Source organism: Apus apus, chromosome 3, assembly GCF_020740795.1.
Source record: "Apus apus isolate bApuApu2 chromosome 3, bApuApu2.pri.cur, whole genome shotgun sequence".
Lineage (NCBI taxonomy): Eukaryota > Metazoa > Chordata > Aves > Apodiformes > Apodidae > Apus > Apus apus.
The window spans coordinates 108,864,295-108,892,119 of NC_067284.1; the positions used below are offsets into that span (position 1 = coordinate 108,864,295).

A 27,825-nucleotide genomic window follows, 5' to 3' on the forward strand; every position below is an offset into this window, starting at 1 on the left:
TAAAGACTTGGATAAATAATCAACTATCCACACAAAAAGATATGACAGAAACCTTTCAGTGACTCAACCAATCTGAAGGATGTGCTCAGGTGCACACACTTACTCTTCTGATGGTTATAGTATCCCTGAATAAAAATGGAATCAATAAGTTCTGTCTAGTGTAGGAAAAAGCATATATACATGCAAGTATGATAGCATGTACAAGGCAGTACAAATTCACATCCCAATTTATGGGGAATCTGTTTGCATGCCCAAAGCTTAACAATAATTTGTACCATAAAGTGTAAGTCCTGAGATTTATATATTCCAGTGAAAGATTTATAATAGGCCTTACTCAGCAAAACACTAATACACACAGCTTTTGTATCTCATTCCCAACAAAGTCAATGTTAATATTCTGCTCAAAATCTAAAATAATTCAAATACTCTGCTCACAGTCTGTTCTCGACATGTAAAGTACATATAGAAATTTTCCAGTTCCTATTACTGAATTTGGTAAGTCATACACAACTCATTTTTAATTTTCAGTTACAAAAAAAAATAAAAATAGAAATAACTTCCACTTTTTTTTTTTTTACTGGTGAGAATAAGATTTAAACTTCTTCAAGACAACTTCAATCAAGTTTTAAAGTACCCTAATGTTGACTCAGCAAACAAAAAAGGGTAAGGAAAAAAAAGAGGTGCACATCCTAATTTTAAGAACATTCTGAATAGTGGATTTTTTTTTTTTTTTACATTATGTATTACTAAAAGAGAAAATTCAAACACTCAACAAAAGGTTACTTGGTAGGATTTGTCCTGCTTCTGCAACAGATAGTAGCTGAAATGACAGTTTAACTAGCTAGCTAAGTCATGTTTAAAACTTTTTGGTTTTACACTCAGATGCCACAAAAGGCTAGAAGACTCAACGAGCTTCACTGCATAGTGGTGCTATTTTGGCTCACATAAATTTTACAACTGTGTTTCATCTTCAGTAAAGGAGTATCCCTTATAAATTTTAACAAAGTAGCACAGATTTCTGAAAACTGATAGCTTTTTCTAGCTTTTCACCTCTAAGTAGATTTTAAATTAGCCCACATTACTTTGGCTTATAAATTAAGTGGATCACTTTCAGGTCCTGACCAAGACTCAGAAGACGTGATTCCAAATCTTAATCTGAGACTGATTATACCAAGTCCCAAGGTTAAAAAGACAGAGATATCATCATACAGATCTTCCCACCAATAGTCTCAGAAAATTAGGACTGAGACATATTGATGAGGTGAAAGACTGCACCAGCTCATCATTACCTCTTAATGAAAAAAAGGAAACATGGCCTTTCCATTTTGGAAAATAAATAAATAATTTGTGCATGTTGTTGCATGAATTATATCAGAAAATCCTCAGCAATCAAATTTAAATTGCAACTGCTGTACTATATGTACAGTAGTTAAAGTGTGCTGACACTCATTCCTTCAATTTCAAAAATTCCTTTTTTTTTATATAAGTTTAAAACTCCCTGAAAAAATCTTTTCTCCAGCTTTGGCCATAATAAGTGGACTGCCCTTTGAATGTCTCAGCTGCATGACTGATAGCTATGTTCTTACAACCAGCACTAAAATATTCCTAATTTCCTTTTTTCTTTCCCCCATCAACAATAAGAAAGAAATGAGTCTTTCACTGACCACAAAAACAGAGAAACACATTAATATTACTTCTCATGCAGCAGTCAAGTATTCAGCAACTGTTCTTCATGCTTTTATCACCCCACACTTTAAGCAACAAGAGACTACCAAAACAGCCATAGCCATGACAGCTATCATGGGCTGCAGAAGATGTGAGCTTTCGACTTGGCACTTGTCAGTGATACTGGCTACCCACACTTGTCTTTAACAGTAGATGCTTATACAAGAAACAGGTGGTGCACATGGAAAGCCCACGGCAAGCTTACATGTAGCAAACAATGTAGCCAAAAAAGTCTCACTCCTGTTTTATTTGTATTGAATAAGACTATTACCTTCATTTGTGTGTGAATGGAAGAAAGTGTTGCCAACAAAAAAATCAGACAACCTTATAGATCACAAACACACTCCACTATATGACCTACATCCATCAGAATAGAGAACGCTTCATTAAAATGGATAAGGAGAAGAAAAACACCTCTGTTAAAACTAAATGGTGCTCAGGGTCTCAATTTTCTATTGATAAAATAGTGTTATGACTTGCTTCTCTCAAAAAGATCACACTGATAAATCAATTCATTCCTTTCTCTCAAACTCTGTCGCTACATAGTGTATCTTCCTTAAGAAAGACATTAAAAGCCCTGTGTATAGTTCCTCAATCCATGTTCAAATAAGCAATTTTTGAAATTTTAAAATGTTGGTTTATTTCTCTGGATTAATCCAAACATTAAAAAAATAGCCGATGGCTTGAGCTTTTTGATTTTTATCTGTCTTAAGAATTCAAAGATAAATACTGCCATCTTAACCTCAGCTCCAGAAATATACTTACTTGACTTTGATTATTCAGACAGTGCAGTCTTTTTTCAAAAATAATTCTACAATTCACTGGGAAGAACCCCTAGAGCTTCATCTCTGTCTCCAAATCGATCACTTACCTTTTCAGTCATCTGAATCATAGCAGGGCCCAGTAGATACTGATCTGTCACTTTAAAGTCATCACTGGGCACACAACTAGAGCAGTAGGTGAAGGGTCCCACCTGGGCAGGCAGAGTGAATCCTGCCAGTGCAAACTCACAGGCAGAGCTTGTTTTAATACATTTTCTTTCAAAAGAGAGCAGCAAAACTGGCATTTAATTGAGAAACAGAGAATACAGAAGTCTGCCAACTACCTACAGAGCCCTTCTCTTGCAACTCACCAGATATGCATCTTGCCCAGTTTAACATGTATTAAAGCTGGTTCAGTTCAGTAGATTTTCAGTGCTCACTACATTGGGCTACTTGCAATTGCAGCTCAGTAGGCATAAACAGACCTAGAAGAGGATCAACAGAATTTCTGTAACTCCTATAATACTCCCCACTTAGAGATAATCAGCATTTATACCTCCAGTTTTTAGACTTACTTTGCATACAGCTAAATTTGGTTACATTATTTGTATTACATGTTTCAGAGTTCCGTAAGATTTTATTTCCACATCTCATCTGTGCACTATCAAGGCTTAGGAAGTCAAACAGGTAACACTATTTTTGTGCATTAAAAACAAAGCAAAAGAGTAAGAGGTAATAGAGAGAAAGCTGGTTTATCTTACATCAAAGCTTGTAATATGAAGTCATACTGAATTCTGTGGTGATACAATTTTGTATTAAATCATGTATTAAAGTCTTATTTAATAACCAGTCTTTTATACCAGCAAATAACAGATGTTTTTTCTTCTCTAGACTCTGTAAACACACACATAAACATGCATATGTCACACAAAAAAACCCAACAAAAACCAACAGCAATCATTTCTTATACTACTCAATACACTACAGTGAAATTCTCAACACTGAGACTGTAAGTCAAGAGACAAAACTATTTGGCAGCCTTCACTGCTACTGGCTGAACTGCCTTACCAAATTATTAGATGAAATGTAGCCGTAGGAGAGATTTGGCTTTAGTGAATCTGTCTCAATTTAAAGTTACTAAGAGGAATAAAACACTAACTTAGGTGACTTTGTTTGAGAGGTGGAGGGATGATACTAAAATGCATTCTCACAGAAACAACCTCTGTCTGCATGTTAACATTTTTATTCCTATGGTTCTTCCTAGACAGCTAGACAAATAGACTAAGACTGACCAGAAGTCAGCAAAATGTTATGGTTGTATACAAGGATATACATACACATGCATACAAAGAAATAGAATTTATTTTAATTAAAACATTTTTTTTTTCTAAAAAGGAGGGGGAATAGAAGTGCTTTTTTTCATCCTTTCCAAATACTTTATCAAGTCTCCAGATAAAAAAGACAAATTCCTTCATAACAAATGTCAGCATTGTAACAGCTGTATAAAAATCTCTAGTTTTAACAGTAACTCAAAATGTTATCCATAACTCGTAAGTGGGTCCTTAAAATAGTAATTGTTGATTTTTTTGAGCAAGCTCACCAAAAATTAGAAAAAGATACCACAGGGAATTTGGGGCTGGGGACAGGGATAACTTTAAATCATATTTTTTTCAGGGAAAGGTACATAATTACTCTGATGTCTGCATTTTAAAAGATAGACTTGCAGTAGCTGTGCAGTCTAGAAGAAAAAATAGTCATAGGTATGGAGTCACATATTAACTCACACTAATACATATCTTCCATAAGGACTATGCATTTTCTCCTCTTAACCTGGCTACCAAAAGGAACTTTCCATAAAAATCAAAACTAAATGTTTAGTAATTTTAGATACTGCTTTATACTAAGGTCTAGTCTACATGTAAAAGTTTTTCCAGAGTAACTAAACTAGCTTAGCTATATTGGAAAATGGAGTTTACAGCAGTTAAACAAAGCAGACTATGAAATAAACACTTATTTTTCTCATATAGTTGTGGAGCAACATGATCTAAGGTCTGAAACAGGTAGGTCGGACCAAATGACCTCCAGAAGTCCCTTCCAACCTATTTTTTTTTTTTTTCCATTCTACAGTTTTATTATTTAACTGGTGCAGAAATACTGCCAAACCATAGAGAATGAGTGTGTGTGCGTGCACTCATTTAAATTAAAACCCATATAATATGAGCATACAATAAAAGCACAGGCCTACTACTCACATTTTTTATTTCCTCTGAACGATTCAGAATATAAAAACTATACAACAACTAAAAACTACAAGCTTGGTTTAGAGGAGAGTCTTCTCATTTGTAGATTAGGGACCTTGCCTAATACAAAAGTATTAATGTTTTTAATAGGAAAAAGATACTTTGCCATGAAATTCATTTGCTTTCACTCACACTTAAAATAGCCAGACACCTATATTTATACTTCGTGGAATTCAAATGTGTTCCTGTAAGTTGTTGGGGTTTTTTTTCTGCTTCAGCGTGTTCACATCAGATGTTTATGCTATCTTACTATACTTCACCAGAAGTACAAATCAACAGTACTTAGACTTGTACTAGATATACTGAAGGCTTCACACACAAACAAGGAATCAAATATAGACTGATTCATAATGAAGTATTACTACAGTTTCAAAACGGATAGTCATGCTTCATTTCAGGACCAAAATACACTCCTTCAAGAAATGCTATCCAAATGACTCTGAATCATGGTTAAAGAAAAACAACAGTACATCTGCTAGCAATATAACACTGGTACAAAATTAAATATGTACTTAACACACTGTCCTTCCCAGGGTCACAATACACTCTACTAAAGGTCTGTAGTATTCCATCTTTTTTGCAGGGCTAAGACTCATGGCTGTTGCCTTTTTAAGTAAGAAAAAGACCCACTCAGAAGCAAGCCAGTGCTTCTTCAGAAATACTCAGTCTAGAAACGGAGGGTGATTCAAAACCACAACTACTCAATTTTCTAAAGGTTGTACAAGTCATGTTGGGGGAGAGGGGAGAAAAACAATCTGAGCTAAAAATAAGTAACAAAGAAACATTATCATTCAGAGAAGGGTACATTAGGTCACAAGCTGCTGCTTTTTAACACCATAAAATGTTCATAGCTTTCTGTTTAAAAACTGAAGCAGACAAAAATGTCACCATCACCAAATCAGGAGAGCAAACAAGTTGTTTGCTCAGCACTTTTTTTTTTTTTAAAAAAAAAAAAGGTCTTTAAGCACAAACTATATGTTCTTTTAAAAGCCAAAGAAGCTCATCATTGCTAACATATCAAGAATCCACCAATATTTTGTAGATCAAAATAACACACGCCATTACGCTATTCTCTTCCTTGTCCTCTCTCTACCCACCTCCCACTTCACCATTAGTCTTATGGACATTTCTGCCATCCAGCTGTATCACAACTGCTAAATTGTTTTTTACCATTTCTAAAAACAAACTAAAAGAAACAGTATTCCATTTACTTCACAGCTACGGGAGGCAAAGGGAGGGCAGGTACCCTTATAATCACTGCTGTGCCTTAGTGCATCATTACAGAGAATCCTAACACTGGTCTATGGGATTTTAAATCAACTTAAAAATCATAAAGAGACAGTGAGATTTAATATGTAGTATACAAAGTATTTGTTATATATTTGATATATAGAAAAAATTCAAATGGAAGAGTAAGCAGAACAATCTGATGCAAATTAAGAGTACAATAAAGCTATTACACAGCTATACTAAAAAATTGATGGTGTTACTTATTTATAAAGTGCTAGAAACTACATAAGAGAAGTTATTCCATCTATTGTTATTTAGGCAGTTTATTGTAAGTCCCAGAACCAGTGTGGGATCTGAGGATAAACTAATCACTTGACAGACCAATTTAGAGAGAACATCATAATCTAACTTACTATGTTGAACTCACAATGATAGAGAAAAACACACAAAACACATTTCTCTAACTGCTGAGTGCTATCTTGTACCTCTAAAAAGAGTCATGTACCAGGGGAGGCAGACTTCAGCATCAGTCCAGCAAAATCTGGGAAGGATTATACAGTCTTTGTGCCTTAGGGGAAAAAAAAAAAAAAAAGTGTTGCTCTCCAAAGCCATGGAGCAGATACCTGAATGAGCCAGAAAAAGCAACTAGATGAGAAAGATGCTCTGAAGTTACCTACCTAAGACACAGCACAACCTGCAGAGTTTCCTTCTGCTCTTTCCGCCACCGGTCACTTATGTACATCCTAACTGTAAATTTTCAATCAATTATCTGATGCAACTGGAAATAATTCCATGGGGTGGAATGACTTCAGAAGAATGGAAAAGCCAATAGTAATTATAGTGTCTATTGCTCTACTATTCTGCATGGATGAATAATGTTCTATAACAATATTGCACACTGATCTGTACTATTGGTACTGTCACACTAAACTTGACAAAAACAAACAAATTGAGATTGCAAGTTATGCCAGCAGCTGCAGTTTAAAGACTTCAGCACTTAATAGACACATTTGCCCGTTATGGCTACAGTTAAACTGGATTTTCAGGTTCAGTCTGCTAGAATTAATGTCTCGCTATGTATTATACAGGAGAAACAGTAGGAAATGCTAAACTTGATTAATGTATTAGTTTACAGATTAATCAGTATTTGTTTACAATACACTTATGTCTTCACTTAAGCAGGATGGATCATTTCCAAATTTTCAATCTTCTACTTACACATTAGATGAAACCTTAAAGCAACTTGTCAAAACCTGAAACCAGAAAGTTTCAGGAATCTAAGCTTGGAATCCTGGAACCACGCGTCTTAAAATATTTCCTTTCAAAACAAAATTACAAGGGCAGGAACTACTTGAGAAGTCGTGTGCAACTCAGAACAAATTGTGTCAAACTGTATGCATCATAACGTCACTTTGAGAAGCTTGTCTGGTACTTATCAAAACAGATTTCACAAAGGTAGTGCAAAACCCACACTGACTTTGAACTGGCATTACAAAAATATGGCACTAGTAGAGCAGAAATACAAGTTACACATAACCTAGAATAATGATAAACTTGAGCTAATTTTGTTTACAGTAAAAACTTATCCAGATGCATCTCTCCAGTCTTTCCTCATAAGACCAACCTTCATGTGCTCCTTTTGCAAGCTTTCTGAGTACAAATGTAATTTTGAAATAGTTACAGGAACGTTCAGGCTTTCAAGTTAACTCTGCTACTAAAAGGTAAAATGAAACTGCAGCATTCTCTAAATGGGTCTCTAAAACTTCTTCAATTTCCAGCTTTTGCTTCTTTTACCACCAGTTGTGCAAACTCTATCAGACCTCCTCAGCAAAATCCTGTTGTGCTAAGTGCTTTCACAGAAGAGACTGCCTTTAAAAGCTTAAAAATATCATCAGAAAGAGCTACAGTAATTTCTCTCTCTCTAATCAATGTCCTTCCTGTAGTCTGTTCTACTTAAAAAAGGAAATCTTAGTTCTGCTCCAAGTTTTCTATCTTGCTCCACTCTTCTGATGTATTCAACTATGTAGACAAAAAAAGCAACACGCTGTCTGATAGACAAGTACCACATCTGTTGCCACTGCCCATCTGTTGTCTCTAATAAAATGGGGGGAAAAAAGTCTTCCATGCATGTTTGCAGAGAAGGATTTCAGCTCACTAGTCTAAGCCAGTTATTTTTGAACAATGCAATCTCAGCACAATTCTGGGTTCAAATATGGTAAACAAGTATGGGACAGAACAGAGAAATTCTTTACAATCCCAAATTACAGTCTGGTTAACCAGAGTGCTCCCTCAGCCAGGTCATTACTGCTGTTTTCTCCCACTATCATTCCAAATGAGCTATCCAAAGTTAGATGATTTTACTGATCAACTTCAAAGCACTGGAGTGAACACACAACCAACTGAAACCATAAGGTAACAGTCATAACAGGGTTATGTGAGTACAACCATACCTCATCATGCAGCAAGATAAATAATTTAATATTAATATTCAACTCAAGTACCCACTCATTGTGTGTTGCATGCCATATAAATTCTGGACCATTTTATTAACAGCAATCTTTTAGACTGTCTATTCAGCATAATTTCCTAGTCACTATAATAATTTACTTGTTTCAAGTAGCAGCAGGGTCTGCATGTGCTCTGCATTCCCAGAAACTTAAGCCATGAAAGCCAACATTCTAAAAAGTCTCTTCTCAGGGAAGAACTAACCTGACATTAGAGAAAACCTCATCAGGAACCTTGGAATGCAGGGAATAGCAGCTCTTGTATTCTTGAGGCAGCTGGTATCTGTCTCACAAGGGTGAGACAAACTTATACATTTGGATGCAACAAGAAAAAAAATCATAAAATCACAAAATAATCAAGGCCATGGCTTAACAATTGCAAACTGGACTTACCAGCAACAAAACCCATTATCCCAAAGACACTTAAAAAAACCCATATATGTTTTGAAGACTAGGATAACAAAATCAGACTTTTATCAAAAAACAAGTAGCAGACTGACTATAACTGCTAAAAAGAATTATTCTAGTGCTCGTCCAAAATCTTTGTCAGACAGGTAAAGATTTTTAGAAGTTATCTTATTAAATCGTGTAATAAAAAACTTCAGGTAAAATACGCAACAATAAGTTATGTCTTTCAAACAGCAAAAAAATGCTTATTTTGTTTTGGTTTTTTTTCGAGTTAGCATGTAATCTGAATTACTCAAAGTACTTGGTAATTATTCCAATATACAAAACTGGTTTAACACAAAACACAAGCCAATCTGGCAAAGCACAGCTGTATGAATCACAACATCTCCCCTATGTTAGATAAGGTGTACATTTCTTCAGCTGCGAGCAACAAGTTCCCTGAACTTTCTAACTGGTAAGAAAACACTTTTAACATACATAAGCCCTGTTATTATAAAACCGAATCTGTATTTCTGTATTTGAAAATAAATTTAATATCTGATACTAGTAGAAATCAGTGAGATCTTTCAGGGCATTCAGTGCTGGACAAATTTGGACCCAACTCAAATCAGCAAGGGTTATCCAAATACATCAGCAGAAGAAAGGGTTAGTTCAGAGGTGATGCTTTTGGTAATTTCATTTCACATTCAGAAATGTAGATGGCTATTCTTCAAGATGTTGTCATCTGAGAATGGATGAGAAATCCTAAAGAAGTCGAACACCACTCCCTAAAAAGAATTTATTTGATTGACAAGGTTGCAACAGACAATAAAAAGAGTAGATTTTATAAAATCACATTTTACATAGGATAGAAAAAAATCATAGAAACATACCATGCAATGTCTGCCAGTCTAAAATGAACGTATGCTCAACTTAGACCACCCCATAAGTGACCAGAGGTCTAGAACTACTGTCTCATAGCCACCTTGAACTGGCAAATACTATTGAAAATATTACAATGGGACTGATCATGAAAGTTGACTCCATTACACATTGAAGCCCCAGTGCATAAGAAACTTCTGCTGAACGAGTACTCCAGCGGAAAGCCTTCAGGGACAGCAACATAAATGTTACTCTTTATAACATTCCATGTTATATTCCCAGAAGCATTTTGATGAAAAAAAAGAGGAAACAAAAAAAAAAAACCAAACAAAAAAAAATAGAAAACACATATCAAGGTGTTAAGTTCAACAGGGAAATCTTAATTTGTCTTGGTTTCTTACCTTCTACATACACTGTGTTTTCTGTCCCCTTCCTGTGGGCAGCACAATTGGCATTAGAAAGATCAAATGTACCAGGCTCATCTTACTAAGACGAAATAACACCAGCAACAGAGACAAAGCCTAACTCATTCTTCTTGAATACAACAAAACACGCACCATGCCCCAGCAGAACTGGCAGACACTAGCTATCAGCTTTACCAATTTCTAAAGTTATTTTATGTTTGGGTTTTTTACTGTTTATTAACAAATGGTGAGAGAGAAAATGAAAAAAGGGGGAAATAGGAAGAAGACACAAGCTTTGTATCCTCTATTTCTTCTTAAAAACTAGCTGTAATTGTGATGCTTACAAGCTGAAAATTAACAAAGGCAAGAACAGAATTCTGATTTTTAGTTTTCCTTAGAGCACTCCAACTTCTCCAGTAACAGCCATGCCACAGATCCACAGGGTCAGTCAAAACAATTTTCTAACTTTTTTTTTCAGAATTTTCTGATAACCCTCAACTGAGACTTGTTCAAAAACTGGTTCAAATTTCCCTTTTAGCATAAACCACTGAAATTATTTTTTTCAGCAACAGAATTACCTTCAAGACTTAAGCATTTGAAAAAGGTATTTAAAAATGGAATGCAAGTTACTCACACATTTATAGTTATAAGGATAGTGAATGCTATACCTAGCAAGCAACATATTAAACATTTGAAGGGTACAAGGGTATATACCCTTACAAGTTTAACATTACATATAAATTTAAGCATTAATGGGAATCAAACCCTGATTCAACATTTAAGTGCTGTAAATTACAGACTCAAAGATACCACCTTCAGACTGTGAGGCACTGTTATCCACAGACTTCCAAGATCTCACTTCAGGGTTGTAACAGGACTTAGTATTCTGTCCTGACAATCCAACTGCCCATTCTTTAACATCACCACAAACTATCAAATGGCACTATATGACACATTTCTCACAAGTTCATCTTCTTGCTGCACACTTCGTTGTTGTTGTTGAGAAAGGCAGGACAAGTTGAAGTTACTCTTCCTATTACTCCATATAGATAATAACCCGCAGGAAATAGGGGACCCTATTCAACTTCCCAGTAACAAACCAGGCAGAGATAATCTCTATTTTCTTTTCTTTAAGAAAATGGTTACCTTTTTTGCACTGTACTGCTCCAGCCTTTACTGTTTCTCAGGATCATCTTAAGATGTCAGCATGGATTTGTTATAAATTGCCTAAACGAGAGAATCTGTAACTTCCTAAATTATGTAGTTTATAAAAAATGTCAGCTTCTGTCAGAGCCTGGAAAGTTCTTTTAAAGTGGTAACTTTATTTTCCAGTCCTGGCCAAAAGAAACAGCTGTCGTTTTTTTTCTCTACATGGTTCATCCCTGGCGCTTTATCATTTCAGAAGTCTCCTTTTTTTTCCAGCAAACAATAAAAATGTAACTTCCACTGTGCTCATCACATTCAGGGAATTTCTCCAGTTCCCACTAGTTTAATGAAACAGTGAAAACTGTTCCTGTAAAGGACAGAGCTGTTTGCTTAGCTCTCAAAGTACAACTGCACCAGTTCTGCAGCAAAAGGAAAATGTCTATTTCTTCCATTTATATGGCCAACAATAACTCCTACATTCTGACAGAATCATGTGTATACTGGCGGGGAGTGCAATTTAAAAATACCTGATCAGGAAGTCCACAATTAAATAAAACGCAGGTTCCCCCAATACTGATCCAAATCGATGCACAGGTTTCTTTGACTCCAAACTTCACAGCTGCTCTTTTGTATTTTAAACACAACCATAGTTATTTTCTCCACCAAGAACAAAACTTATGTATTCCAGTATGGATTACTATAATAGATGTGAACAACAGCTAAGCAGAATGATCTTGAAGGAGAGAACTAATATTTTTTTCTATCTGAAAAGAACTCAGTACAGCAAACCACTGGGTTTGTAACAAAGTGCTCATCTACTCTCGAAGATTCAGTACACAGGAAACAGTTCATTATCTCATTTACATTATGCTGAGGTATAGTCCAGTGGAATGTATCCCATGCTCCACCTAATAATAATCTAATATCTTCCAAAGGACATTTAACTGAAAACCAATTGTATCTTCTTTTGGACATTTAACTCCTTGTAGAATTTAATGAAGGCAAGTAATTCCTTTCATATCTACTGCCCATCTATCAATTTACATCAGGAAATGTTACATGACAGTGGAGGTGAATCTATGACACACAATGCAACAAGCAAGACAGCATTCTTATCATCATTTAATCTGCATAAAATCCTGTAGCTCCTAAAAGTATCGGTGAGGTGTCAGAGGAGGCTGTTAGGAACAATTTGAGTGTGAGAGAGTTGGGAAAGGAGGGAAACTTGCATTGTTATGCCCATAACTGACCAAAATACAGAAAAAAAAAAAAAAAGGCAATTCAAATGTAGCCAAAAGTGACTTAAAACACCTTTTCATTTCTAAATGAACTCCTTCAAAAAGTAGTAAAAACAAAGAGCAGATGTAGTGTGATACAGCAATAATAAAAAAGGCAAATGCAGTTTTTATGCAGGTAAATAATTATTATCCATGGAGGTTTGAAATACTGTAACTTCTTATGGTTATGGAAGGCAACTGGCAGAAAAAAAATATTTATATATGTAATTATAAATTTAAAAATAAAAACAAAGATTTAAAATTCTTCCTATCCTAATATTCCCCTCTAACACAATGGAAAGGGGGATGAGAAGAGTACAATATTTCAGGTAAGGCTATAAAAATTTTAACTGGCACAAGATAATTTATTAAAAGTCACATCTAACAAAGATATTAAATGATTAATGACCTAAAGTAAAATGATTAAAAGGATAGCATCATTGAAATAGTCAAGAATGCATCCATAACTGTAATAAATAAAATTTCCTTGTCATCAAAATATAGTTACCCACCTATGGGTCAGAAGGTAGATGTAACTGTTTTGATTTTTTATATAGCTGATTATAAATAAATTAACACAAAATATATGAAGTAACACTGTAAAAAGCAGCTCTCAAATACTGAGCGTTTTCGATGATCTTGCCAAAATGAAGATCAGTAGCCCAGAATTAATTCTCTGTTAAGTTCATCTTACTTTACCTCATCCTATCTTAAACTATATCCTGAACAGTAATGCAAAGCCAAGACCAGTGAAGAGAGCCAATGATTACACTATCTTTTGAAACCCTGGATTTATGTGTCAGTACTCTGGGACTAGCTTTCTTCATCTCATTTTCAACTCTGACAAATGAACATAGGGAAAAAATCCTCCAAGAGACTTTTGCAAGATTTCATAAAGCAAAGCTCCCTTTTATGTGCAGCTGACCTCAGCAATTGGCAGATGTGCATCCTCTCCCCTCCCCATAAGTAACATTCATAATCTTTTTTTTTTTTTTTTTTAAATGTACAATTCAGGCACAAGCCACCACAGGCAAGCTATCTGCAGCCTTAGAGGTTAGCTATCTTGTAGCTCTAGGTTGAAATTTTCTTTAAAGTGTTTGATAAAACAACAGCTTTAATCCACAAGGAAACATGCTTGTTACTTTCCTCCCTACCTCCACCCTGACAGCACAGTGTCTTGGACATACACAGGAAAGGGAAAAAATGCTATATAGTGGCAGGTGATTTTTTTATTAATATGTTGCTTTCCACAAAATGAAGACTTTCAGTCAGCTCAGTGTAGTAGGTTACCAATCAAGATAGAGATGACTTCTACAGAAGGAATCCATCTGATTATGCAAGTGTAAAGACTGACAAAACCCACCTGTTTAAATAACATTCAAGGCTTTAGAAGTTGTAAACTACAAAATAATACAATATCACAGATTGGAGCTAGGATTCTAAGAGCCTCTTGTTAATTTAAAACAACAAATAAGTTATCTTTGTAACAACTCTATTTCCTATCTGTCAAAACCCAGCTATTTGCAACTGTTCCATATACTAATTTTGGCAGCTGTATTATGATCTCAGCAGTTTACCTCTGTGTTAGCACCAAAATATGGTAATATAAAATTTTGATTTAAATAAGCATACATGACAACAGGAAGCTTGATTTTGGTGAAGGACTGAGAAATACAGGTCTTTAATGCATCTAAAAATGCATTTCTTTAGTCAGCAGGCCATTCTCTCCTTTCACTGCAGCGTCTTTTATCTAACTCACGTCTGAATGTTTTACAAATCAGAAGTAAAATACTAAGTTTTGTCACTAACACCTATTCTTCTCCCCCCTCGTTGTCCCTATACACACATTTTAAGAAACCAACTAAAAATGCATACAAAACGTAGATATTACCAAGTATTTTTACTGATTACTTACATCATACTTTGCAATTCCGGCGTAAAGCTTGTCAATTTTCTTCCACTGCTTGAAGAGGCAATGGTTGACATCGGGCTAGCCACAGTGCTGCTCATCTGAGTAAACAAACAAATAACACCACGTGAAATACTTAGATTTTATTTTAAAGAGAGCATATGCATGCTTCACACTAGATATTCAAAAGGGAAGAAAAGCTTTGGGGGATCTGAGACACCACAGAAGTTGATGTTCACTATAATCAAAGTATTGGAAACATGGACTACTTTAAAAAAAAAAAAATACCATCTCAGCAACTGTTTAGAGGTATACCAAGAGCACCAGTGGAAAAGTATTAACATAAAACCACTGTTATCCTGGAATAGACAGTAGTCATAGACACAAGTACCTTGACACACGAAACATCCTTTTACATTCCTGTGGTACCCTTAGCACAAGCACATCGCATCCATACTGTCTCCACAGAGACTAAGTGGAGTAAAACAATCTCAGAAAAAGCCAGATAAAATTTGATGAGCATCAAGCTCACAAGCTTCCTTCCTAAAACACCAGCTTTATGTACACATACTACTGAAGTCTTCAAAACAGAAATGCATTAGAAAGAGTGAGAGCTGATTATCATCATAGTACCTATACAACTAAAGGTACTATCTTTATACCAAAAGTTTTACAGCTTTTCTATACAAATTTCTGATTAAAAACTCCAAACCAAACCCAGGAAAGTTCTGCTCTTATTCTATGAATTCACTAATGCATCTACCTTTTCCTCTTTATAAAAGGCAAATCAGATGCCTTTAAGTATTTTTTAAAATCACTGATCAAAACACTGACATCAAAATTCATCTAGTAATGGAAAACTGTATATAGGATAAGGAGTTTATTTTTCCTCTCAAGAATTTAAGAAAGAATTGCACACACTATGTAAGTCTCCTGAAAAACAGAATATATTCCCACTACATTTTTTTCCTCTTCTAGTTTGCTGGACACTAGTAGCAGTTGAGTTACACTTAGTATGTACAGTTAATAGTACCAGTAAAAACAATTAAATCCACACATTAACATGGCTTGCTTTGCTGCAAGACCTCCAAAGAGATCCTACCTTTCTCCACTTTCAAATTTTAAGGTTAAGATAGATTTATTTTCTAAAAAAATAATCTACAAGTACATGACCAGATTTATCTTAAATGCCATCAAAAGTGTTTGCAATAAATCAAATGTTACACTTTGGTTTAAGAAAACTTGTAATAATGTAAATATAAAGCATAAGATACTTTCAAAAAGTAACAAAGGAATAGTGTTTTGAAAGTCCAATGACATAAAAACATAAGGATTGACAACAAATATAAGATGCAGTTTCTGCATTTAGGTATAAGTTTACTTTTTCATTAATGCTTTCATGAAGATTTCCACAGACTTTTTCTGTTCATCTTCAAGCAGATTCTCATTTAGGTCTCCATCCTGCAAGCACTTACGCACATGTGTAACTTTAATCAGAAGTTTACTCCCCCTGAAATCTGATTTTAATCACGAGTAGTTACACACCAGGCTTCAGTGTTGGAAGATTACTGCCATAATCAGCAGTTAGCAAAGAGTCATAAAATCTAAATAGTCAAATTAGTGATTCAAAAAAGTATGTCCATAGTATGAAGGAAGGCGACAGAGTACTTCTATAAAAGCTCTTTGTACACATCTTATGTACACATGGAAGAGAGTGAAGAGAAAACTGCAATGCTATTGCAACCCAAAGATTTGGAGATTCATACATATTTTACTGTTCATTATTTGTTTGGGGCAGACTACAATTCATTTGAGTAGCTATATATTGATACCCAATACCAAATTATCAATATTCCTAAATATACATCAATACACTGTAATTTCTATATTTAACCCATTTAACCCAGGGAGAGTATTTAGGGGAATGCCTCAGTTAATACTTTCTAAAAAAGCTCTAGAAATTATCCTGACATATAAAGTGTAAAAAGTGATTAGCTGATTGCAAGTGGGGTTTTTCAAGGTGAGGGGTTTGGGACTTGTTTTAATCTAACTACATCATTCAAAGCATATGGCTATTTTCTTTGAACATCCACGGCAGACATTTTGCTTTAACCTTGAGGTTCTGATTCCGCTCATTTATGAAGCTCTCTTCCAAAATTCCCAAAAAACATGGGACCATTCCACAGTTGCCTCCTCACAGTGTTACATTTGTCATTCTTGCATGTCCTGTTTTGGAGTAAATACTTTTAAAGGCTCCTGCCCCAAAAAAGTGGACAAGATCAGTCTAATTAAAAAAAAATGTTTAAGCATAGAATCAGACTCATAGAATCATTAAGGTTGGAAGGGACCTTAAAGATCATCAGGTTCCAACCCTCCTGCCATGAGCAGGGAACCTATCACTAGACCAAGTTGCACAAAACCTCATCCAACCTGGCCTTAAAAACGTCCAGGGATGGGGCATCAACAGTCTCCATAGGCAACCCATTCCAGTTCCTCACCACCTTTATAGTGAGTAATTTCTTCCTAATATCTAAACCAAATCTCCCTTCTCTCAGCTGAAAACCATTACCCCTTGTCCTATCACTGTCTTCTATGATGAAAAGCCCCTCCCCAGCTTTCCTGTAGCCCCTTTCAAGTACTGGAAGGTGCTCTGAGGTCTCCCCGGAGCCTTCTCTTCTCTAGGCTGAACAGCCCCAACTCTCAGCCTGTCTCCATAGCAGAGGTTCTCCAGGCCTGTGATCATCTTGGTGGCCCTTCTCTGGACCCTTTCCAACAGCTCCATATCTTTCTTGTGCTGAGGGCCCCAGAATTGTACACAGTGCTCCAGGTGGGGTCTCACCAGAGCAGAGGGGCAGAATCCCCTCCCTGGCCCTGCTGGCCACACTTCTTTTGATGCAGCCCAGGACACAAATGGCTCTCTGGGCTCCAGCACACACTGGTGGCTCATGTCCAGCTTCTCATCAACTACCACCCCCAAATCCTTCTCCTCAGGACTGCTCTCCAGCCATTCTCCCCCCAGCCTGTATTTGTGCCTGGGGTTGCACCAACCCAGGTGATGTGTATCAGTAGGTTTGAGAGCTGAAAGCTTATCAGCTACTCCTGCACTGAAAACCTGGCCTTCCTATTGCAACCAAGTGATTTAACTTTCAAATCAAGCAGGTGTACAGCATTTTCTTGACAAAAAAACAACAGCTTGTCGGGCTTCCTCAGACCCTTTGCAATAATTACTTCCACAGCCCACGTTTTGTTTGATGGTTTAGTTAATTAACTTCTTTACACATCAAAGTGCCATCATCCGTATGTTCTATTTCCTTTCTTCCGGACATTAAAAAAAAATAAAAAAAAATTCAAAAGCAGAAGCACTCTCAAATAAATTGTCTTCAATAAGTACAGCTAACATGGAACTGAAAAGCCTACTGTAATCTTCAATGGGACAATATACTGTATTTGGTTTAGCTCCAAACTGAAATGCAGATGTTTACCATATTCTGCAAAATGAATTCAGATGTTCAGATTGGGCTACAGATTATTTCAACATGCTGTATTTTAATCATGAACTCTAGCAAGGGAAGATAACTTCTGATTAGCACTGTTTGGACTAGTAATTACAGTTTCCTATCCAAATAGGTCCAGCTTTTACAAATTCTTTTCCATAAGTAAAATACGGCAATTAAACAGGTGTAAAAATATACATTAAAATCTATATATATATAATATAAATATGTTCAAGCATCTACTGTCTTTTACATTAAAGAGTCACAATAAAAAGCAGTACTTATTTCATAGGAATCAGCAGAACTAAAGAATTCTGTGGTGCGGGAAACAAATTCTAAGTAATTTGTGATCAAATTTAGGCCCATCCTTCTCACCAAGGTAGGATACCACAGCAGACTTTGATTTCATAGACATCCTTCATATCCACTCTGAAGTTACCAAGCAATACTACCTCACATTGATGCTTGTACAATCAACAAGCCATCTACATAATACATTTATTTATTCAAGATCCAGTTGAGAGATACTTAAATACAGGCTATACGTTTTGTCCATAACTGTAGAGCACTGAAGCTCCAAGCTATTTTCATATAATTTGGGACATACATAAGCAGTCTTTATATATATATATATATATATACACACACACACACAGTTGACACCTACATCTTCTGAGCTATTATTCAACTGCTTTCACCAACCACCATTGCCAAAATGCAACATGAGGATCTAAGAGAAAGGTGCATCCAACCAGTCACTACAGAACACCAGTTACTACAGCCCTCCAATACATCTGTTCATTATTTGATCTAAACACAATTAGGAAGAAACATCATTAATATTACTACAACTTCCACTTCAAACAAAAAAAAAAAAAAAATGACATCAGTCTACATCACTGCTACAACCATAATGATATGGTTACTGGATCAGTCCTCTTTTCTTGCCTTTCATAAATACATTTTGCATATAACCTGAAATCATGCAAAAATTTGAAGTCTGACATATTTTCATTGATATAAACCCAAATAAAACAGGAAGGAAATAAAAGCCAATATGACTATGAATTAGCACAAAATTAAAATCAATGCTTTGGTTTTCACACCCTCTACTTCAGAGTAATTAGATTAACTAGTCTGGTACCGCTGTCTGTTCTATTGCATGCATGGCCTCACCAGCAGACAAGACAGAATAACACTCTTCTACAATTGGAGATGCAAGAACTTAATTAACTACAGGAAATACAGGTTTTTGTTAGTGCACTTATTCTAAAAAACAAAAACAACCATAAACCCTGCTGAACACACGCAAGTCTGGCCTTTTACGTGTATGCTCAAAGATTATTTTTAAAAAAAAGAAACTAAAACCAACAATAACCCGCAAGCAAATACTGTAGAACATATATTGTTTTGTTGATAATCCACTCTCCCAACAGCATGGAATAACTGAAAATTAAAACACTAGAGTATTACACCCTTAAGTTCTCCAGAGCTGTTCAAGCAGGCTAGAACTAGAATTACTCTTAAATGGTCTCAGATAAGCACAGTGCACAGATGACCTAGATTTTACAAGAAATTAATGATCCAAAAATGTAAAATGAAACTCTTATCATCCTCTAACCTGTTGATATTCCTTAAATGCAGCCTCTTAAAAGCCAAGCAGATAAAGCAAAGCCACAAACTTTCAAGGAATAGCCAGTCCAAATGCAGGATTACAAGCAATCTGTGGGCAGGCAGTGACACATCTGCATCAGGTCTGGACACAATAATATTGTTCAAAGCCAGCTATGCAATCTCAGCTTTCTTTCATTTTTAATTAATTAACAAAGTATCATAAAGTGGAATGCATGCACTATTCATGCTAAGAATAACACATTACATCTGCTACTGCTGCTTCCATTTACTACCTGACAGACTAGATGCTTATGATAGTTCTATTTTAAAGTGAATACCAGAAAGAAATAGTCATCTTATAGCTGTCAGTGCACAGCTTAGCTTTCACCACCCAGACAAATAAGCATCTCATCCTTAACAGTGGCACTCACAGGGAATATGCTTGGAAAGCCCACACAAATACAAGGAATATATCTGAGCATCATTTCCCCCTTTCCACTTATAAGGCAACTCATTCATTTCCATTTAGAAGTTACAGAAGAAACACCAATGTCTGATAACAAAGGGTAAAACAAATTTTCAAATACAGGTAATCACAGATTTTGGTCCAAAGAATAAAATGCATCCTATTGATTTTATCTTTAAAAGTGTCCTGTTCCACATCCCTGGAGATAAAGTAATCCTTAAGGTTCATTCCTGTATTTCATGAGAATGTATCTTCGTGCCTTCATTTTACTGAAGACCCCCATACATGAAAGCAGTAAACAAGCATAACTCTCTCTCACCGACTTTGCAGGGAAAGAAAAGTCACCAACCAACTACAGACTCAAGCATAAACTCCTGACTTAACAGCCACTGTATTTTACTAAAAATTACTCTGCATGTTCTTGTCTTTTAAGCTATTATTCATCCATCTATGAGTTAGACATGACAGTTATTTAAGCCTCTTCTGAAACAGACCACAGAATGGCCTGGACTACTGATAGAGTATTAATACACAGATGTAACTATTTTATTTGAGATTGAGAAACACACAGCATAGTCCTACATGAGAGTTATGCCTCCACATCTGGAGATGTTTACAAACACTTCACTCCTAGAGTTTCGACTCAAGTCTAATCAGAGCTTGTCCTTCCCCAAATGTGATTTATTTACTTTTAACCAAGAAAGTAGGGAAAAGGAATCTAATGTATATGTCCACCTCCTTCTGAACTGAAAGTGCAGCATTTTTTGCATTGCCACATTTGGCAGTTAATGGCACTGTTTCCTTCCTTCTTAAAAATGCTTAAACCAACAGTGTAAACACCAGACAACCAGTAACAAAGTTGCTATACTTCCAGACTCCGGTTCCTGTGACCATAACTTTGTTTGGACTAGCAATTATTTTTTTTCAAAATGCATTATTTTAGTAGTATTCTGAATCTTCTATACCAATTATTAAATAATTGAATAGACAAGCAATGTATTGATCACGTCCTTCCTGTGATAACAACTGACAACTTCCAGTGAAGGACATATAAGGTGCTTTTGCAAGTCTTGTGATAAAAAATGGCTTCAAAATAATTAGGAACTTACATACTTTACTCCAGCTTGCAAAGATTAATAGACCCCAACCTGTAACTTACTCAGTATTCAACTGTTTTCTGAAGATTAAAATATTTCTATATGAATATGCAGATGTCAAATTAGTTCTACCAGTAAGCTTTACTTTTTTAAAAGCATAATTTTGCCACCAGGCAAATCCATTGGTTACCATGGTTCACATCTACCTTTAATTCCATCTAAAGTAACTTAAATTTTAACATTTTGCTAAGGCAGTTGGATTCTCTGTAAAGTACAGCCACTACTAGCTCTAAACTATACTTTCCTGCATATAATTTCTCTCTCTAGACCTTCATTTGCCTTCATCTGTTCAACTCCTTTCAAGACAGCATTATCTCACCAACCAGTCACACAAACTACATCAGCTCTCCTCCTTTCACATTACCCTGAGCTGTATTTCACTATCTGAAATACAGCTAAGATAACTGCATAATATAGGTCCACCCTGACCTTAATTGAACACTCCAGGATATCAGGAATTTCATACTTTGTCCCATTGCTGCCCTCAAATTAGGGCATTAGCATATGTATCAAAAACTCCTAATCAAGGATGACTAGCTAAATATACAGCCAAGATTAGAAGAATTTTGTCAAGTTCTTATTAACTGTTCCTCTCCTTTCTGAAATCACTGCTTGCCACTGTAAGACTAAATTCTCTAGAGCAGAAAATTATTCCCTCCATTGCTGCTTCTTTGCTCAACACTTTGCACAAAGACTACAGCAAAAAACACACCTTTAATATAAATTACATGAATTTAGCTTTTAATAAGTAGGTCCAACAGTAAGTCAGTAACATTCAGGACACCAGCCCCTTCCAGAGATCTCACAGTCACAGATGGTGTCTGGTCAGTTTCTGCTGAAACATTCTCATTTACTAGAAAATACAAATTTTTCTTTTTTATCTAAGCACATATTTTTTAAAAGCACTTAACATTGAAGAGCTGTATGGATAATTCTTATGATTAGCATCAGAGACATTAGCAAGAGTTAGGCCAATACTTAGCTGCTTCCAGTCACCCATACAAGCTTCCATACAAGCTCTTGACCTCTTTTTACCTTTACTGTTACTTCTTCTATGACAGTTTAAGGAACTATGTGAACTAGAAACTATGCAGTTGACTCTGTGAATGCCTGATTGTAATCAAATATAATACTTCAAACGTATGCAAAATGCAGAGATAGAGAAAAGCCAAAGATTTTTTTATAAATAGGAATTTATTCTGCATTAGCTTGCAAATGAACACAAACTAAGATCACTTCAAATTAATAATGATTACATGTAGCACATTAGAGATCTAATCAATATAGTTTTCAGTACCTTTGACATGCAGTTTTCTGATCAGCTCTAGATTGCTCGTAACTGAGCCACTTCAGCCTGGTTCCATGAGAACACGGGCCTAACAAATTTTCTTTTCTTTATGTACTTCATAAATCTGCACATTTGAATATTTCACAAATGCAAGAAGAGCATCAACTTAATTAGTTTCTATGGTTTAATTACACTGCTTCAGTTTGGCCTCATGCCTTAAAACAGCCTTGCAATAATGACCTTGAAAGACACTATCTAGCTGGTGTCACTGCTCGAGGGCATCACATCAGAACACCAATAGTTACATGAATGACGTTCAGTGTTGCTCTAGATGATTAAATGTAAGTAATTCTTAAAACACTTGTAGCTTACTGCATTAGATCTTGTTTATGCTGACAAGTTACTAACTGACTAATCAATTTTCAGACCTCTCCATTCTATGTTATGCAGAATTGAGCCCATGACAGTAATTCAGTTGGTTATGACAGTCAGAAGCTTAGCAAATAATCTAGAGGCTACTGAATCCTGGCAAACCTTAAGCAACGTTTTGAAATCCATATATTTGGAAATCACGAGTAAAATTCCAGTAAAGCATAAATGATTTCTTGTTTACTGCTTAGAGACATTACTTGGAGTTTTTCCTCCTGGCTTTTTAGAATATTCTGGTTAGATCTCAAGCTTTTCAAAGCTGTCTCAGCTAAGAATTTCTTTACCTTAATAAAACCCAAGATTTTTACACTCTCACAAGACTTAGAGAGATGGGGCTTTCAGAAAACCATAAATCAATGCTGTTACAGTTGGAAATGCTACCTTTAACATCAGCATTCCTATCTACACAGCAACAACACACAGAGCAAAACAAAACCAAAATATAATTAAATCTGATTTGCATATTAGTAACACGCAAACGGGAGCCTGTGCAAAGTCCACCAGTTAGCAGTTAAAGTTAACAGAAAGCCTGACACTGGCTTCCATGCCACTTGGATCTGGCCAACAATGAAGAAAGGTATGCAGAAAGGGAGGGTGCCCTGCACCCTGCCAAGTGAGTTAGCACTGCACAGGGTACAGCGTCGTGAGCCAAAGGGAAAGCAAGGCCTGTACCAAGAAAGAGAATGAAATGGGAATTACATCAAAGACTTCAAAAGAAAATTTAAACATATCAACACCACCACTGCAAACCTTGAAACAGATTCACTCTTAGGAAAGCAAGTGTCTCACAATAAATCATTAACACTAACACCATACAGAAAACTTGGTTGTCTGCAATGTCAGGTTCTTAGCTCCCCTTCATACACACAGTAATAAATACTTTGCATGTGTATTGTACTTTGCATTCATAGACTGCAAAGCATGCATTTGCATAATTTCTAGGAAACTATAAGCAGTTGATGTGTACATAGGACATATAGTTAGCAAATGGCAAAAACACTTAAAGGCCTACAGAGAGAAGTATTTTTCCAGACTAGATGTTATTCCTAGGTTTTAGCATTTAACAGTACTTTCTGTAAGGACTAAGAATTTCAGTAAAGATCACAGGATTGCTGTTAATGACCTGCCACACCTGTTTGTGCAAAATGCATAAGATCCACTTCCTCCAGAGAAAAATCACAAACTACTGACATATCGCAGCATAGGAGCGACAAGAAGAAATCACTAACACCCAACAGCACATGGCATACTGCAGGCCCAAGCCTGGCCTCCGTCAAGGAATTTTAAGTTTATAATTATTAAAAAAAAAAGCTCTAGAAACACTTTCAAGGTTAGCTGCAAGACAACACACGCAGAGGGCAGGGAGGGTCCAGCCTGCACAGCTGTGACTGCAGGCCACAAGAAAAACCAAGGCATGAGTAAAGCGTGGCAAAAGCCGCTCCCTGCAACCTCCCAGCAGCGAGCAAGCCCAGGTCTGGCACTTCCAGCCCACAGCGCACGGGGAGGAGGCTGCAGAGCTTGAAGCATCGCTGCCCGGCTCGGAGGCAGCGCTGCCTCCCAGCATCTTGGCTCGGAGACCGGAGTGGATCGCCAGCCACATACCCCCCCACACACACACACACACCCCGCGGCACTTAATGCTTCCCAGACCGCTGCTCACATCTGGCCAGAGCAACCTACAAAACGCGAAATCGGAAACACAGATGGAGTTAGCAGAAGCCCCCTCGCCCACAGGCAGCCCCGGGCCCCGCCGCCCCCGCCCGCCAAGCAGCGCTGCGCGGGTCCCGCGGGCCGGAACCCGCGGGGTGAGCGTTTCTCCAAGGCCCCCAAAAATGAGCAGCCCTCGCCAAGCTCGTTCACAGCCACACGTTGTCTAATTGCGTGCCCTCACTGGTGACTCACTCAAAGGCTCGCCCCCGGGGATGGAAGGATGGAGGAGGAGGAGGAGGATGTGCACGGGAGGGAGGGAGGGAGGAAGGAGCAGACTGGCTCGGTGGTGCCCGGTTCCCCCCACCCCGTGTGCGGCTAGCCGAAAGGGGAAAGCGAGGGGCAGGAACTGGACCTCGTCCCTTCCCGTCCACGCGTTGCCTAGAGAGGCGAGGGGAGCGAGAACCGGCGGCCTCTCGCCCTCTCCCCGCCCCCGCAGCCCCGGCCCCGCAGCGCACACGCCGCGCGGGGAGGTTGGGGGGGGGGGGGGGGCAAAATGGCGTCGCCGGCGGCGGGAGGGGGGGGGAGGAGGGGCCGGTTCCGCCACACAGCGGCCGCCGCCTCCATCTGCGGCGCGGCAGCCGCGGCCTCCCAGGGCGAGGGGAGGAGCCGGGGCGAGGCGGGGCTCCCCGCCGCTTCCTCTCCGCAGCCGCTGATCCCTTCAAGCCGCCGCGGGATCTCCCTCCCCCGACCCGCCTCCCGCAGGTGCTGCCTGACGGCTGCGGGGAGGGGCCGGGCGGCCATGGCCTCCCCCTTTCCCCTTCTCCTTCCCCTTCCCCCTCAGCGCCGGGAAGGGGCTGGAAGGGGGAGACGGGATTTCCCCGCGGCAGCTGCCAGTGCCAAGGGGGTCGAGGAGGGTCTGGGGAGAGGAGGCTGGCTCCCCCGTGGCAGGGGGATGTGTGCGCTCGCACAGGTGTCTGCGAGAGCCCTGCAGAGGTGTTGGGAAATGGCACAGCGTCCTCCCCTCGCGGGGTGGGATCGCTCTCTGCCTGCGCGCTTCTCCGTGAGGATGCCGGTGGGTCCTTGCTACAGCCTGGCACGTCGTGCAGCTTCAGCCACATCGGGGTGGTTCAGTGCACCGAGGTGGTTTAAATAGCTTCCGCCGATAAGCAGGGCGTGTGTTTTCCCTCTTGGTTCCTGGCAATGGCAGCTTTTCCTTTGCCAGGAAAGTCCTGCCAGGTCAACAGGTTGATGGGGAAGGACACGACTAGGTGAGCTGGAGCGTTTAACCTACCTTTCCTTTCTTCTTTTAACCCTTCTTTCAACCTTTTCTTTCTTTGACACCTCCTCGTTGTAAGGTTTTCGTGATTTCAGATTGGTCATTCCATTCATTTGCCAGTACACAAAAAGGTTTGTTAGGAGATAGGCAGATTTATACCATCATAGAAACTGGAATTAATAAATGTGATCAACAGACATATATGGAGTGACTGTTAGGGCTTTATTCACCACATATGCAAAAATCTTGCTTTCCTGGAACGTTTGCAGGGTGTGTAACTTCCAAAGTTATGGTCTGTCTTTCACTTTGCTGCTTCTCAATCCATCTGATTCAAATTCCTGCCTGCATACGGAACAGGATCCCTATTATTTCTACTAAGATTCCTTCTACAAAACTGACAGCTTGGAGACTTCATAATTTTAAATACATCTTAGCAATTTACTTCTTTTGAGGGATAAGAAAAGGAGCAAGTAAAAAGCTCTGGCAACCACTGCCGTGATCTTAGCACTCTAGGGACCATCAGCTTATTTCAAAGTCATCTTCTGCCTTTTTCCTTTAGCTTCTGATACCCTTTTTATTTTTTTTTTATTTTTTTTTTTTTTTTTGCTACCATTCACTCCTTGTCCTTCTTACTACCTCATATAAACACCCTATCATACCCCTCCACGTTGCTTCCTTCCTGTTCCCACCTCCCACATCAGCTTCAGAAAGATGAGGCGATTCTGGCCGAGCTGCCAGCCTCTCTCCCTTCTGCTATTGCTTACAATTATGAAAGCAAAGCCAATACCAGCCCAAGCCCTGACAGCAACAGGGTAAAACACCAAGCAGCTAAGATAGTACCCTACAGAATAAGAGGCCTCATGTTGCCGACTCATGCATGCACAGCAAAGTCTCATGATTGCTGTGAAGAACTATTCCTTCCTGTAACGCATTTTAAAACACCTGGGCAAATTCAGCCAAAGCAGAATTATTGGTGAGCATTTTCCTGGCCAAAAAGAGAACCAAAGCATTCTGTCAAGTTTTGAAAGATACTGCAGTCTTCCTTGAGACAACTCAAGCTTTTTAGCCAAATTCTGTGATTTGCCAAAACCTTACATTACACCAAGGAAGGCAAGGCAGGATACTGCTGACATTTCTACAATGTGTACCATGCATATCTTTATGTATATCTGAATTGGTAGGACAGACTAATATGAAAACATCAAGAATAGAGAAATTACTGTCCCAATTCCATATTGTAATTTTAATAAGGGAATTACTGGAATAATACAGTTGAGCATGTTCAGTATGAACTACATAATTTCCAGTAGCTTGAGGAGAGGCATTGTGACTTGGTAAGGTGCCTGAAAAAGCACTGGCAGAACATTTTCTGACAAATTTTGTTGCTGCACAAAATCCTTTTGCCCTCAGTGAGAGGTTACCAGTTCAGAAATTATTGAAGTTAGTGCCTGATGATGAGCTGGGCTGATGAAAGAACATTCCCTGTGTGGCCACTTCTGTAGGTGATAACTTCTGGCAGAGTAATTGATCAAGAAAGATACCTACTGGCTATGAAATCTTGAATCAATAAAAAATTAAATTCTAGAAGAGAGGAGGAAAGAGGACTGAGGAGCACAATGTCCGTTCTAGTATTGTGTGTTTGTGAGGCTAGTAAAAGAGCAGTGGCTGCTCCCTACTTAAACCTGATTTTTTACTGTACTTCATAGAGAAAAAAAAAATACAATTGATCAAGTTTTTGTTATGCATTAGACAGAACCAAAAAAGGGCACACGCAAAATTATCTTCCCTTTTCAGGTCACCTTTCAGATCGTAAGGTCATTATAAACTATCTCAGCACTTTTAAAAACTGGAGTCGGCTCAAACCATAACGCTTACAAAGTTTCACTTTGAATAGGCCTGATTTTCTCTGTCATTTGTTTTCACTTT

The 27,825-nt window shown here is 37.8% G+C and overlaps 2 protein-coding genes across 4 annotated transcripts in view; one reads left to right on the plus strand and one right to left on the minus strand.

Moving 5' to 3' along the window:
* The window catches only part of SUPT3H (SPT3 homolog, SAGA and STAGA complex component), a 266,650-nt gene extending 244,077 nt beyond the window's left edge, over positions 1 to 22,573 (minus strand). The window contains exons 1-2 of the mRNA XM_051615120.1: positions 22,554 to 22,573; positions 14,532 to 14,626 (exon numbers count right to left, since the gene is read on the minus strand). Of these exons, the coding sequence (XP_051471080.1) occupies positions 14,532 to 14,626; positions 22,554 to 22,562 (104 nt within the window). The 5' untranslated portion in view covers positions 22,563 to 22,573. The remainder of the gene's footprint in view (positions 1 to 14,531; positions 14,627 to 22,553) is intronic.
* The window catches only part of RUNX2 (RUNX family transcription factor 2), a 148,429-nt gene that overhangs the window by 16,611 nt on the left and 103,993 nt on the right, over positions 1 to 27,825 (plus strand). The gene's annotated exons all lie outside the window — the stretch shown is intronic.